The 15,043-nt window shown below is 37.7% G+C and overlaps 1 protein-coding gene across 5 annotated transcripts in view; it reads right to left on the minus strand.

The window, feature by feature from the left end:
• Positions 1-15,043, minus strand: part of polg (polymerase (DNA directed), gamma) — a 91,330-nt gene that overhangs the window by 44,168 nt on the left and 32,119 nt on the right. For all 5 annotated transcript variants that reach the window (XM_028823757.2, XM_028823754.2, XM_028823756.2 and 2 more), the window contains exons 8-9: positions 12,079-12,227; positions 2,968-3,091 (exon numbers count right to left, since the gene is read on the minus strand). In XM_028823757.2, coding sequence (XP_028679590.1) covers positions 2,968-3,091; positions 12,079-12,227 — 273 coding nt within the window. The remainder of the gene's footprint in view (positions 1-2,967; positions 3,092-12,078; positions 12,228-15,043) is intronic.

A 15,043-nucleotide genomic window follows, 5' to 3' on the forward strand; every position in this document is an offset into this window, starting at 1 on the left:
AGAGACTGACTAGGTCATCATACAAGATCAGCATATTGTTGCTGACCAATCACTTTTGCTTTAAAAACATCGTTTAACAACAAAGCGATACAAACAAAGTTAAAAACTAAACATACTAATGTGTTTTTGTGTTTATTCCATATTTATTAATTTATCTTTTTTAGTTTATATTCACAACTCAAAATGCCTGATATTATGAAAGTAATCAATTAGGAGAATTATATTTTAAAATATTTGTCTCCCTTTTTTCAATGTTTTTCTCTCTCTCTCAAAATAGTTGAAATATCATATTTTCATCATCCTTATCATACATATTGCATACAAGGGATTTTTCCTGCTTTGCATCCAAACCTGCTGTGGTAGGCTCCAGGTTTCCTGTGATCCTACTCTGGATAAACAGGTTTAGATAATGTATATGTTGTTCTTAATCTCAGATGCTGTCTCTGTTGTTTTATGCCTGTCCGTATTCCTATTACCTGCTCCTGCTCTACTCATTATGGGTTTACTGTCCTTTATGGTGGTCTATTCAAGACTCACTGCCCCTAACCTTGACACTACATACTTGTTGTACTTTGTTTCCCTCAATACAGCTAGGTGGGGTCTGCACACTCATCCAAGTCTAAGAGCCCTGTTCTTCCTAAGCCCCTGTGATTCTCATGAGAAAATATTTTAAAAATTATACAATTGCGTAAAATTTTTCATATTCAGTGTCTAGTTTTGATTATGCTTGTTTTTATCAGACAAAAACAAAACCAGATAGTAAACTAGGCTGTGCAGTAAGCTTCCACTAACTTTAAACTCGTATCCAAATCTGTTAAGTGTACAGTTCTGTCTGATTGTGACACAAAACTAACTCCGTAGGCGCTCCATGCCATAATTACTAAAACTAAAACTGAAACTAATATATATAAAAATAAAATAGAAATGTCTTTGTGAAATAAAAACTAAACTAAAACTAAAAATACACGATGAAGGAAAACTAAAACTAAACTGAATTTCCAAGTAAGGTCAGAAAAAATATAGAAATAAAAAATAATATAAAAAGGCAAAACTATAATAACCTTGACTCCGTTGCATGCGTGTTTAGTGGTGAGGCAGTGAAAAAGGTCCCTCCTTAAACAGTTTCCCGGTTTAAACCGGTGTTGCGGTATAAGAAAAATCCATATCATAACAAAAATAAAAAACGGTATTCATTATGAACCGGTATACCTCCCAGCACTACTATGAATACCAGAAATGTGTCAGTAATACTTCTCAATTAAGAAAACACCTAATCCATGTGCTGTTAAGTAAATATCATCCACGCCTTTTCCATCCCCAACCTTAGCCACTTGTTATGAGCACTGGCTGCTGCACCTGCACCACCAAATCAAACTGTTTCAAAATACCTATATCAAATACAAAATAACACAATGAAAACTAAACACTCAGTACACTCAATTCCACAGTGCTGTGCAGAACAGCTTAGAGGGTAGATGTGCTCTGATGCTCTATTGGCATCAGTTTGTTATCAACCATCGTCACTGCTAGACCTGCATGTATTACTCACAGTGTATTTTGCTTGTTCTCTGTGTACAGTAAACTTTAAATCAAAACACAACATTGTAGGTGGAGACTGAAAGCCTGTCATTGTTTCTGTACCTGTTTAAAATCTGATACAGGCATTCTGCTGATGTTACTGTGTACAAACTTTGTTTCATGCACATAATTACTAAAAATATTGTATAAAATTACCTTAAGGCTATGTGTACAAGGTGTATATGGAATATAAACAATTTTCATGTGCCATTCCCCAAGATATCTCATTATTTATACACAATTATTCCAAAATACAAAATACTTCTGGTCCCAGGCATTTCAGATTGTACATATTAAGAATAAAAGCATGCAAAAATGTTTTAGCTGTTCAGCTGGAGAAATCTACCTGGACAAACCTAGAGCATTAATTGATTTTAAGCAGCCAAATTTTTAACAGGGTGTTTAGAGGCAGAAGGTAGTTGGGTCATCTGATATTTATAAGCAAACTAATTTCTATGACTGTCTTACTTTGATATTTAATTCAGTGTCAATGAGTCATTTTAAATCCCACAACATGCAATGCTACTCACTTGCATTACAGAAGAAAATGTCCCAGTACAGAAGTGATTTTAAAAGTAATATAAGAGAATTTAAATACTTGGGATCAACAGTACAGAGTAATGGGCATTGTGGAAGAGAGGTGAAAAAGAGTGCAGGCAGGATGGAATAGGTGGAGAAGAGTGTCAGGAGTAATCTGTGACAGACAGGTATCAGCAAGAGTGAAAGGGAAGGTCTACAGGACGGTAGTGAGACCAGTTATGTTATATGGATTGGAGACGGTGGCACTGACCAGAAAGCAGGAGACAGAGCTGGAGGTGGCAGAGTTAATGATGCTAAGATTTGCACTGGGGGTGACGAGGATGGATAGGATTAGAAATGAGTACATTAGAGGGTCAGCTCAAGTTGGACGGTTGGGAGACAAAGTCAGAGAGGCGAGATTGCGTTGGTTTGGACATGTGCAGAGGAGAGATGCTGGGTATATTGGAAGAAGGATGCTAAGGATAGAGCTGCCAGGGAAGAGGAAAAGAGGAAGGCCTAAGCGAAGGTTTATGGATGTGGTGAGAGAGGACATGCAGGTGATGGGTGTAACAGAGCAAGATGCAGAGGACAGAAAGATATGGAAGAAGATGATCCACTGTGGCAACCCCTAACGGGAGCAGCCGAAAGAAGAAGTAGATAAGAGAATTTAAATTGACTATGACCATTTCCAATATGCTTTGCAGAGAATCCCAGTTTAAAAAGCAATGTACTAGGTCATCATTATATTCAACTTAAAGACAAGCCCAAAAAACTATACCTGACCATTCACAATTAATTTGACATAAACAGCAGTTACATTTAACTGGACACAAACAGAATTTTCTTAAGTCAAATGATTTGCTCACCTACCCAGGGTGACCTGGCAAATGTTGCCTCTTTTTGGGTAGAAAATGGACAGTCTCTTTTAAATGCTCCAGTGCTATTCTGTAAGCAGGTGGTTTCATGTCTTCTTCTTCACTGGGAGGGCCTGGATCTGTAATGTTGAAAATTAGGTCATCTGTCATCGGTCTACTTATGTTTGAAACTTCCCTTTTATGTATTTTGCAGGTTCCCAAAATCAAGCACCTACTGAGTTGGTAAGGTAGGATCCAGCATGAGTCAAACGTGTAACAAAACAAATATTTCTTAGTCCAATAAAGTTCCTTTTAAAAAGGTTTAGTGAAAATTTAAAAAAACAAGCCACAAAAATTCAAAAAATGTGCACGCAGAATAAAAGACAAACAGGGAAAAAAGGTTTATAACCTGTTTTGTTACAATCTTTGCTTTCCATTGTTAAATTTCAGTTAATTTCTTCAGTTAATTTCTATACTTAAGAGTTATTTTTCTTTGGCAAACTTACCTAGGCTTTACATCAGTACATTCATTATGTGTTGTACAAACGGTATGTTCTGTATGTACAGTACGTACAATACGTTCTGTACATTCAATATGGTTTGAAACTATTTGCCCTCCATGCCTGACCAACTGCAAGGCAGATCATAAACTGAACTAGTCTGCAGTCAGAATGACAAAAAATAATTAAAATATTCCATTTACGGTTTAACTTGTGAGGTTTATAACTGAACCTTCCATTGACTACGCACTAACATATAGGCAGACATTTTAACATAACTAGGAAAATACTTGTATCAATCTAACATAACCTAACTAACTGACAAATGGCTCTTACATTTCCGGTCTCTAATTGTTTACGCTTAAAGGACAATTACTAGAGTATTACTTGGATAAGAGCCATAACTCATTCATAAATGCTAAATGTAAATATAAACATAACTTAAGCACACATTACTTAAGATCTTTCATTTCAATTAATTGCTGTTTCTTGGGGTAGACAAAGCTTGTTTACTGGTCTGTCCAGAATGCTTGTTTTGGTCTGCACACAAATTCGTCTGACTCCATCTTTGGTACCTGGCATCGTCTTTATGGCTTGACCCACTACCCAACAGTTCTGTGGTAAAGCTTCACCTTCTATCAGAATGTCTCTTGGTTCAAAATTTCTTCTTGGTGTAAGCCATCTTTGACATTCTTGAAGTACTGGTAAATACTCTTTAGTCTATCTTTTCCAAAACAAATCAGTAATGTATTGAACTTTTTTCCAGCATCTTCGTGTATATTGATAATTTTTAGAAAAAAAAGTCCTGGAGGAATGCTGGGGGTGAGTCTTAAGTAACATTAAGTGATTGTTTGTCAGTGCTTCCAAGTCATTTGGATCATCTGATAACCTTTGTGAGGGGTAGGTTGTTGATGACGATTCTACTTCACACATCACTGTTTGAAGACTTTTACTGTCTAATGTTTGTTGGTTAAGTACTGAGATAAGGGCTTTCTTGCCTTTCTAATTTGTCTTTCCCATACGCTACAACAATGTGAAGCTGATGGTGGGTTGAAAATTAATTTCCTTCTTCATCATCATGCCACTTATTTTGTCCTGGTCAATGCCTTTGATTGATTCATGTAGCTCTTTTTCAGCACCAACAAAGTTTGTCCCATTATCTTATCACATTAGTCTAACTTGTTCTCTTCTGCAAATGAAGCAACATATGGCATTAATGTAGAAATCTGTATCAAAACTGTGTGTAACTTCAATGTTATGTAGCTCCTGTTAGGCAAGTGAAACTTACTCCATACTTTTTGACTAAGGGACATCCTCTTTATCTTGAAAGGTCTGAAATAATCAACTCCAACATTGGTAAAAGATGGCTGGCCAGGGAGTATACAATCTTCTGGCAAATCTGCTATTTTTTTCTCACCTGTTTCTGCATTGCATCTTCTACAAGTTGTGCACTTTGAAAGGACTCTTCTGATAACTGAATTAGCTTGAGGAATCCAATATTTCTGGTACAACTGTACTAGCATATAGTTACATCCACAATGTCCATTTTCTTTGAGGATGTGCTGCAAAATAAGAGAAGCAACATGTGAATTCGTGTGAAGAACTGCAGGGTGTTTAGCTTCCTCTGGCATATCTGCTTTGCTGAATCTGCCTCCAACTTTTAGAATTTCACTTTGCAGGACTGGGCCTGGTTTGTAGCTTTGATCTCTTATGGATAAACTTGTAATTGAGAAGGTTTGAAGCTCTGTTTCAGCTTTAGACAATTCTTCTAAAGAAAAAGGCTTTGACTTCATTGTTGATTTATACTCATATGCTCTATGATGTGGGGTTTTTTTTTGTCTTTCTGGATCATATTCAGATTGACTGGCCATAAACTGGAATTCCTTTCTTCCATCTTTCAAGAGTAATAGCACTTCTTTGAATCTAAGAAACCATGTCACTACTTCCTTCAAACGTAACCACCAGTAGTCCATGTAGTAGTCTATCTGGTAGTCCAGGTTCTTTACGATTTTAGTTTTCTCTTCAACACTTGTTGAGTTTACTAGTCTTTGATTTCTGGATCATCTCTAATTATCAAGTCCCCATCATCAGGTCGTTTTTGACATTCTTGTTCTGGCTTTATTAGGAAGTTTCTGCCTTGAATCCATGTCTTATTTTTGATTAAACTTCCTATGGTCAGTCCTCTTGACACTTGGTCAGCTGGGTTTAATGCAGATGTGACATACCTCCATTGCAAGGGCTGTGAGTGTTCCCTTATCACTGTGACTCAGTTGGCAACAAATGTTTTGAAGCAAGCATTTTCATTTATCTTAATAGAGTGGTGATAACAGTTCAAAAAGTTGATTCTTGCAGGGGAATTTGAAGTTCACGTTTTAGCATCTTATCTATTTTGACTGTCACAATGGCTGCTGTTAATTCTAAACTTGGTATAGTGACAGGTTTCGTTATGTCTCTTGTGTTCTTTGTCTGTTAGAAGATAAGAAGCAGTGCCTTAACAATCTTCAGAGGCAACTCCAAAATGATGCTTTTGTGCAGACTGTGTGTTCAGACCCTGTGTATTTGAAGCTCTTGCTTACGTTATAATTATTCAGAAGCTACAATGTATGTTTTTTGCATCCTCAGCTGTTCTTCGTAAAGCGCAAGTAGCACAACTTTATGAGGAAGTAGGTCCACAGAGATGTACTGTTATTTTGTATTCCTCTAGTCCATTGTTTAGGTAACCTTCTGGCCAGCACAAGAAACGAAGAATATCAGTGTCTTCATCTGGAACCTTTACTTGATAGAATATTGATTTACAGTGCATCCGGAAAGTATTAACAGCGCATCACTTTTTCCACATTTTGTTATGTTACAGCCTTATTCCAAAATGGATTAAATTCATTTTTTTTCCTCAGAATTCTACACACAACACCCCATAATGACAACGTGAAAAAAGTTTACTTGAGGTTTTTGCAAATTTATTAAAAATAAAAAAATGAGAAATCACGTGTACATAAGTATTCACAGCCTTTGCTCAATACTTTGTCAAAGCACCTTTGGCAGCAGTTACAGCCTCAAGTCTTTTTGAATATGATGCCACAAGCTTGGCACACCTATCCTTGGCCAGTTTCACCCATTCCTCTTTGCAGCACCTCTCAAGCTCCATCAGGTTGGATGGGAAGCGTTGGTGCACAGCCATTTTAAGATCTCTCCAGAGATGTTCAATCGGATTCAAGTTTGGGCTCCGGCTGGGCCACTCAAGGACATTCACAGAGTTGTCCTGAAGCCAATCCTTTGATATCTTGGTTGTGTGCTTAGGGTCGTTGTCCTGCTGAAAGATGAACCGTCGCCCCAGTCTGAGGTCAAGAGCGCTGTGGAGCAGGTTTTCATCCAGGATGTCTCTGTACATTGCTGCAGTCATCTTTCCCTTTATCCTGACTAGTCTCCCAGTCCCTGCCACTAAAAAACATCCCCAAAGCATGATGCTACCACCACCATGCTTCACTGTAGGGATGGTATTGGCTTGGTGATGAGCGGTGCCTGGTTTCCTCCAAACGTGACGCCTGCCATTCACACCAAAGAGTTCAATCTTTGTCTCATCAGACCAGAGAATTTTCTTTCTCATGGTCTGAGAGTCCTTCAGGTGCCTTCTGGCAAACTCCAGGCGGGCTGCCATGTGCCTTTTACTAAGGAGTTGCTTCCGTCTGGCCACTCTACCATACAGGCCTGATTGATGAATTGCTGCAGAGATGGTTGTCCTTCTGGAAGGTTCTCCTCTCTCCACAGAGGACCTCTGGAGCTCTGACAGAGTGACCATCGGGTTCTTGGTCACCTCCCTGACTAAGGAACTTCTGCCCTGATTGCTCAGTTTAGATGGCCGGCCAGCTCTAGGAAGAGTCCTGGTGGTTTCGAACTTCCTTCACTTATGGATGATGGAGGCCACTGTGCTCATTGGGACCTTCAAAGCAGCAGAAATTTTCTGTAACCTTCCCCAGATTTGTGCCTCGAGACAATCCTGTCTCGGAGGTCTACAGACAATTCCTTTGACTTCATGCTTGGTTTGTGCTCTGACATGAACTGCCAACTGTGGGACCTTATATAGACAGGTGTGTGCCTTTCCAAATCATGTCCAATCAACTGAATTTACCACAGGTGGACTCCAGTTAAGCTGCAGAAACATCTCAAGGATGATCAGGGGAAACAGGATGCACCTGACCTCAATTTTGAGCTTCATGGCAAAGGCTGTGAATACTTATGTACATGTGCGTTCTCAATTTTTTTGTTTTTAATAAATTTGCAAAAACCTCAAGTAAACTTTTTTCACGTCATCATTATGGGCTGTTGTGTGTAGAATTCTGAGGAAAAAAATGAATTTAATCCATTTTGGAATAAGGCTGTAACATAACAAAATGTGGAAAAAGTGATGCGCTGTGAATACTTTCCGGATGCACTGTAATACACCATTAACACTACTGGCTCATCCCTAAATCTTGTGTAAGAACTCCAATGACAGTATTATTTAGGTCAGGTCCTTTCAGTAATCATTCGTTCTAATCCTTGGTAAGTGACTTGATATACACCACAATAAGAAATGTTTTCATGAAAATTTTGTAATCCTCATGGAATGTTAGGTTCTTTTTAAGTTTCCTCTTGAGACCAATATCACGCTGTTCCGCAATACACTGATTGTTTGGCAGTTTAAGTGTCTCATCTTTCAAAGGCAGATTTATATAATAGGGTACATCCGCCAATCCTGCAGACTTTGAAACTATATGCACAAATTCTTCCTGTGACATTATCTCTTTCTCATTAGCGTTGCGCTCTGGAAAGTCTGTATTGTTGTACCTCGAATAGATCGAACTCAAAGGGATCCAAAAAAAAATTCGACTTACTGAGTTTTCGAGGTAGGGAAAACGGTGTAATAGGCGCGGGTTAATCAAGGACATTATTTTTCCGGCTTAATTATTATATAACTGTTTATTATATTGTCGTTTTATACGTATACATGTAGGCTACATACCGGTACATGCATCTACAGTATGTACTATCGAACAGTGCAATGAAACAGGTTACCTTTAGAGAAAAAAGTCTGTTAACTTTGTTTGGCGTCGATGTGCCGATGCATCTCGCTCGACAATCTCCTCAATGGACCGAAACACATTTTCCTCAAGATCCGGCGTAGATTCCAAGAATCTGCGTGGTATGTCAATAGCCTGCCTCGCTTCTTTTTGGCTGGGGACAGGCTGAGTATCGACATTGTTGCCGTATTCTTCCTCATCCCCACTCTCATTTTCCTTTTGTTCCTCGTTTGCCACCTCAGCAATAATGTCAGTGTCCGTTAGTTCTTCACAAACATTCACCGCACTGTCAACTTCGAGAAAATCTTGAAAGGACACTTCCTTATTGGCGCCAGTAGCTGTCAGAACTGTGGACCATTCTTCGGGACTTGCAAGTGCGTTGTCTGATGACAGAAACTTTTTCCGCGATTGACAACGTTTTAAGCTTACGCTTACCAGTTGCCATTTTCGGGGCACGTACCGTGCAGGAGACTATGGAGAAGCACACAGACACGAACACTATTCAAGGCTCCTCCCGACAAGAGACTGACAAAGGTGAAGGGAAAATGGGTTAAAAACACCTTTCTTGAGACAATTTGGAAATTCCAGACGCCAGCCGGTTGGTTGTGACTAATGGAGCACCGAAGGGACGCGGATTATTCCAGCCACTCCCTTTAGTTTTCGGACATTTTTGGTCTCAAAATAGACGTCCTACCCTCAGAGAGTCGCTTAATCCCTTGTGGAATGCATTAAGGTAAGACTTTGCATCCCTTTTCTTGGTTTTCCGGACCATGTGTTCTGAAATGTAGCCTCAGAATAATAACCCAAAGGCCATAGAAAATTTGACTAACAGAGGTTGGGAGCCGAAAAGTTTTCGAGTTGAGGAGATCTAAAATACATTGGTTTTATGGGAATTCGGCCGGGGAGTAACGAGTAATTCAACATAGGGAGGTTTTCGACCTTAGGGAGGGTCGACTTAGCAAGGTCTGACTGTATTGTTGATGTAACATTCATTCTATTTTCATTAGTGACACATGAATGAAAGTATATCTTTGTAGTTTTTCATTATTTGACCCCTTTAGTAGACCACTGACAATCCCTTCAACAGCCATCTTCACAGCATAAGGACCTTCATCTCTACTGTGTATGACTTGCCAAAGGTCCATGGCTTTAGTTATATTGGTACCTATCAATAAGCCCACTTCTGCTTCTATCTGGGGTAAAGGCACATCTTTGAGGTAAGACCATCTTGCAATATCTTCTTGCCTTGGGATATTTCCCTTTTCACTGGAATGAAGTTCAGTGTGTAATCCTTTGGCAATTCAAGAAATACTGTACATCTTCTTCAACTCCACAGACTTGTAATTCTGATAGAACAGAACATTTTACTAGTTTCTGTTTATTGACCTTATCCATTTCTGTTGTGCTGATATGAATCTGAGCCCTTCTTCCTTGGAGGTTTAACTGTCTTTGACGGTCTTCTTCTATACAGAACGTTGCTGTATTTCCAGAGTCTATAAAAGCATAGATTTCTATACACCTTTCATTCATTTTAGACTTGACCTTGAATGGGACCACAGGCAGCACACACTCTTTACTGGCCCCAGTAGCTGTGCAAGCAGGAGATATCCTTCTTTTCACTATTGATGTCTTCTTTTTTAGTTGATGAGGCTCTTTTTTCTTTACTCATATATAAGATGCCTGGATGTAACTGGGAACATATATGTCATTTCACTCTTTCTACAGTCTTTACTAGGATGTCCTTGCTTAAGGCACCTAAACATAAACCTTTCAATTACATAAAGTCAATCCTACCTTCACTTGGTAGTTTCTTGATCTTACTGCATTCAACAAGGGCATGACTTTCGTTGCAAGACAGACAGGGTTTACTGAATGCACAGGGAACCATTATTGCCTTTTTGACCAAGGTGTCGAGTCCCCTTTTCAGCAGCAACTGTAATGTTTGTAACAAAACTGCTTCTTCTCAGGCCACATTCAAGGAAGACGTCCCTCTGTCAGACTGTTCTTTTTCTTTCCTGAGTGTATATCTTTGATAAACTTATTAGCGTGTCGATGTAGAAAGTCAACTAGGTTAGAAAGTTGTACTCTTCAGTGTTCATTTTCCTCAAAGGCGTTACATAAATAAAATGTATTATTATTATTAATGCTTTGAAAAATCCAGCTCAGAAGAAAGAATTGGCATTTTAACCATAAGGTGCAAGCAGCTGTAGTTCTTCACACATTAATGAAAGTAAATATGAACTTTGTCAAATGATAAAAAAAAATTAGTGTTCACTTCCTGAAGTAGCAAGTAGCCAACAAAACGTGGCACATGTACTGTACCATATGGAAAAGTCCCAGTATTTGAAGGTGACCCGTTCGCCTATACAAGCCTTACCATGGCATTTGACCATGTAGGAAATATGTTGGAGAGCCCCTAAGATAAATTAGATTACTTAGTGCAATATACCAGTGGTTCACCACATGAGATTGTTAAAGACTATACACATTTTCCTCCAGTGGATGGTTACTTAGAAGCCAGGAAGCAGCTTGACAGCTATTACGGAAACAAGATACAGATAGCTAATGCATACTTGGACAAAGCAATGAAGTGGCCTCAAATAATGTTGGATGATGGAGTAGCACTGAGAGACTATGCGGCTTTTCTTAGTAGTTGCATGAATGCTACGTGCAACATGAAGAATGGACAAGAATCTGGTTGTTCTGTTACTGTGTCCTTTAAGAGCTCTGTCTTATCTTGGATTCTGAAATTGCTGGCTCTAAAGCCATCGGATATAATTTGGCTTATAGCTATGTCTCGTTGGATTCTCTTTTGGCTTCTCCTCGGGAATCAATACAGTGTCTCAAAAAGTCTAAAATTAACAGTCTGTCTAGAAAATAATCTGGGTTGCACTAGAGCTGTGAGCGCCTTACTGTTGTCATGGTCATGCTCTCTCTTGGCTGTATCATGGTCTTCCGGACAGTCACTCAGACCTTCACGTGAGGGTATCACTTCAATCATGCACTAGGAATGGCAACACTTTCAACTAATAGCTCCTTTTAAAGAATGTAAATTCCTTTTTCTCAGTTTAGACAGTCAAGCAAAGGAGCGCTTTCTGTCTTTTCAGAAGTTTAATTCCAATCGGATAATGTGCCAAAGCACGTAAACAGTACAGTACAGTGTTATATCTTTCACTATTCCTTTATTGTTAGGTTGGCGCTGATTTTTTCATCCCAAGCCAATGTCAAATGGAAAAAGGCAGTTTTAGACTTAAAGTGCAGCTGTGTCTTTTCTAGGTTTTCAAAATCTAGAAGCTACATAAACTGAACTACTCTGTAGTCAGAATGACAATTAATAATTAGAACATTCCATTTACAATTTACCTTGTAGGGGTTAAAATAGAATCGTCTATTGACCATGCACTAATATATAGGAAAACATTTTAACATAAGTATTTCTATCAATTTAACAGAACCTAACTAACAAATGGCTTTTACATTTGTAACCTAATGGATTTATATAATGCATATCTACCTGAAATAATGTAAGACAGCAGTATTACTGGTTCATAAGATGAATCAAAACCTCACCTTGGTCCCAGTTGCTTGGATAGCTCTGATCAGGACAACCTGCTTCTTTCTGGTTTTTAGGGGTTTTTTTTTTCTTTGTTGCAGTTTTTTTCTGCTTGAAGGCTTTCACATCCCACTCTAAATCCCACAGCCATGGATCCTCCTTATATCTGTAAGACATTTATATAATAGCTTGGTTTGTTAAGAAAACATTACTCAGATGGCACAAAACCGAAGACATTAGTTTCCTCAAATTGTGGCCTTAACTACTGTCACAAAAATGAAATAACACAGAACTAGTCTGAACTTCTGGAAACGACTGATGAGTAATTAATAATACATTTATATTAATATAAAAATGACATAATCTTAGTCACTGGAAAATGTTTCCCTTTCTCAGTACTGGATTGTGTTGAAACAAAGTAAAATAAAGCATGTAAATAAACTATACAAATTAATGCCTTGAGCTACTGATTAAACATAAAACCAAATTTTAAGTTGTATTTGACATTTGTAACCAGCCTTCAGAAATTTGAAATTGCTATAGTCCTCTCAGCAAAATCACAGCATGGATGATGAGGTAAATTTTCCCTATGTTTTATAGTTGTGTTTAGTTAAGCTTCAGAACATTTAGCATTTTTCAAAAAAAAAAAAAAAAGGTGAAAATGCATGATTCAATGAAGCCAACAACTATTTGATTTTAAACATTTCCCCTCAAAGTGTAAACAAGAAAGACATTAGCAGCACCAGGACAAACCTAAAGACTATATGAATGGCAGAAGAGTTATGGCCTTTTTAGTAACTGTCAGCACAAATTGTAATTGTGCGTACAAAAAACTATTTTAAACCTAAATGAAAGGAAAGCAGCATTGTATCTTTCTGTATGGTGGTACAGTGGCTCCTGTTTGGAGATTAAAGAACTATATCTTGGGGGGTTGAATGAGTGGATTACAAGAAGATTCCACTTGAATGCAATGGCTTCACAGTTGTGAGCAACATGTATATTTCTCATATATTAATCATGACAGAATGATGATACCTCCTATTATACTGTTTCTTTGATAATGAACACAGAAGAATTTATAGCAGTCAAAAAGAGGTAACATCATAGCAGCCATATAACTTGCAGTAAATGTGAGGAAAAGGTCAATGTTAGGAACAACAGTAGTCATAAAGTAGGGCTGCACTGTTACTCTTTTGTTTACTTGATTTGATAAATTAAAGTGAAAGATTATCTTCTGTCTCTTTAAAGATACCAGTCACTAATCAAAAAAATGCCTAAATCATTACCACTGACCTACAAGTGGACAGCAAGTAAGCATATGTGATTGTAGTAATAGATTACCAATAATGCAGTTGATCAATAAGATGAACTTGGTGTGGTATAATGCATTTATGTTTACTGATAGGCCCCTGGACCAACTAATGTTGCAGTTGGCTAATAATCATAAGTGACTCTATGCTAAATGATAGATCCCAAGCAATTTGTGAAAACCTTGGTGATTTGTTTTTAAATAAATAAAAACAAACGGGGAAATATTAGACATTTTCATCTACCAATGCCAAAGGAATAATGCAAAAACAGAATAAAATGGTAATAGGAATGGAAACTAAAATTGTACAATGTACCGTCAAACTAGTGCTGGGCGGTATGACCAAAATTCTAAATCATGGTATTTTTCAAAATCATACTGGTTTCATGGTATTGGACGGTATTTTTTTTCCCATGTATGAGTGGATTTTAACCACATTTTCCACTGCAATTACTAGCTAAGAATAACCTATTCCACTGTCATGAGAATTGTACATTGTACAAAAAAACATTTTAATGTGCACACAAGTATTAATACAGGTTTGCATGGTCCCATAAAGTAATAGTTTTCAATCAGGTGGCACTAATGAAAAGAAGGAATCACACTGCATGACAGATGCAGTCAAAATATAGAGCCTTTTTACTGAACAAAGTTAGCAAACAACTTAAACTAAAATTTTGACAACATATTTTCAACCATCCAAAGAGGCTTTTAGATTTAGTAAAATATCCAGTGGTGCTTGTCAAAAGTTGTATTGCACTGAACAAGTCTACAGTAAATATTTTTTGTAAACCAACGACACTTTGTTAAAGTTAACAATCTCTGTCCACTGACACGTTAAAGTGACATTTTAAACAACTTCACCATCATTAAACTGCATAATATTTAAACTAATAAATAATAACAATAAAATAAATAATAGTGCAACTTCCAGTAATAATACACTTACTTCCAAGACTTCAAGCCCAGGTGCATTACACAGTATTCACCAAATTATTATTATTTTTTTTAAATTTTATTTATTAACTAGCAAAATACCTGCGCTTCGCAGTGGCAAAGTACTGCTTTAAAATTTTAAATAATAAACTGAGGGAAAATATACCAATAATTATTTGTTAAGGATCTCTTTGTATACCATGTTGTCAGTTCGCCCCTCCGGTTGTAACATGACCAAGCTGTGCGCTGAGCTTACTCTTGAGCATGCAACGTATAGTTGGCCATGTGAAAAGCAAATCAAGAACGGCAAGACCATGTCAGCTGCGGAGCTCAGCTCGGAGCGAAATGAAGTGAATGAAATGAGGTGAATGGGAGGGGAGATGATCAAGTGACTCCCCCACCCCCCTTAACTCACGTGACTCCAACACCCGCCTTAACTCTCCATCCCTCCACAAACACAGTCTCTCAGATCCCAACTCTCCTTTATATATATAGATTTTATTGTAATCATTCCATACAAATAGATCAATTTATACAAAAAAGAATTGAAGACAAATCAAACCCCACCCTTGAGAAGGAGAGCATGGCCAAAGGAGAATTGCTAAGGGCTTTTTAATAGGGCAAAAATAAACAAAAGAAAGGAAAAAATATATATAGGTAAATAAAAATGAAGAAGGGAAAGAAATGCGGAAATAATTATTTCTTCTTATTCTAAAATATTATCGATTAGATCCTGC

The sequence above is a fragment of the Erpetoichthys calabaricus genome, chromosome 17, assembly GCF_900747795.2.
Source record: "Erpetoichthys calabaricus chromosome 17, fErpCal1.3, whole genome shotgun sequence".
Taxonomy (NCBI): domain Eukaryota; kingdom Metazoa; phylum Chordata; class Cladistia; order Polypteriformes; family Polypteridae; genus Erpetoichthys; species Erpetoichthys calabaricus.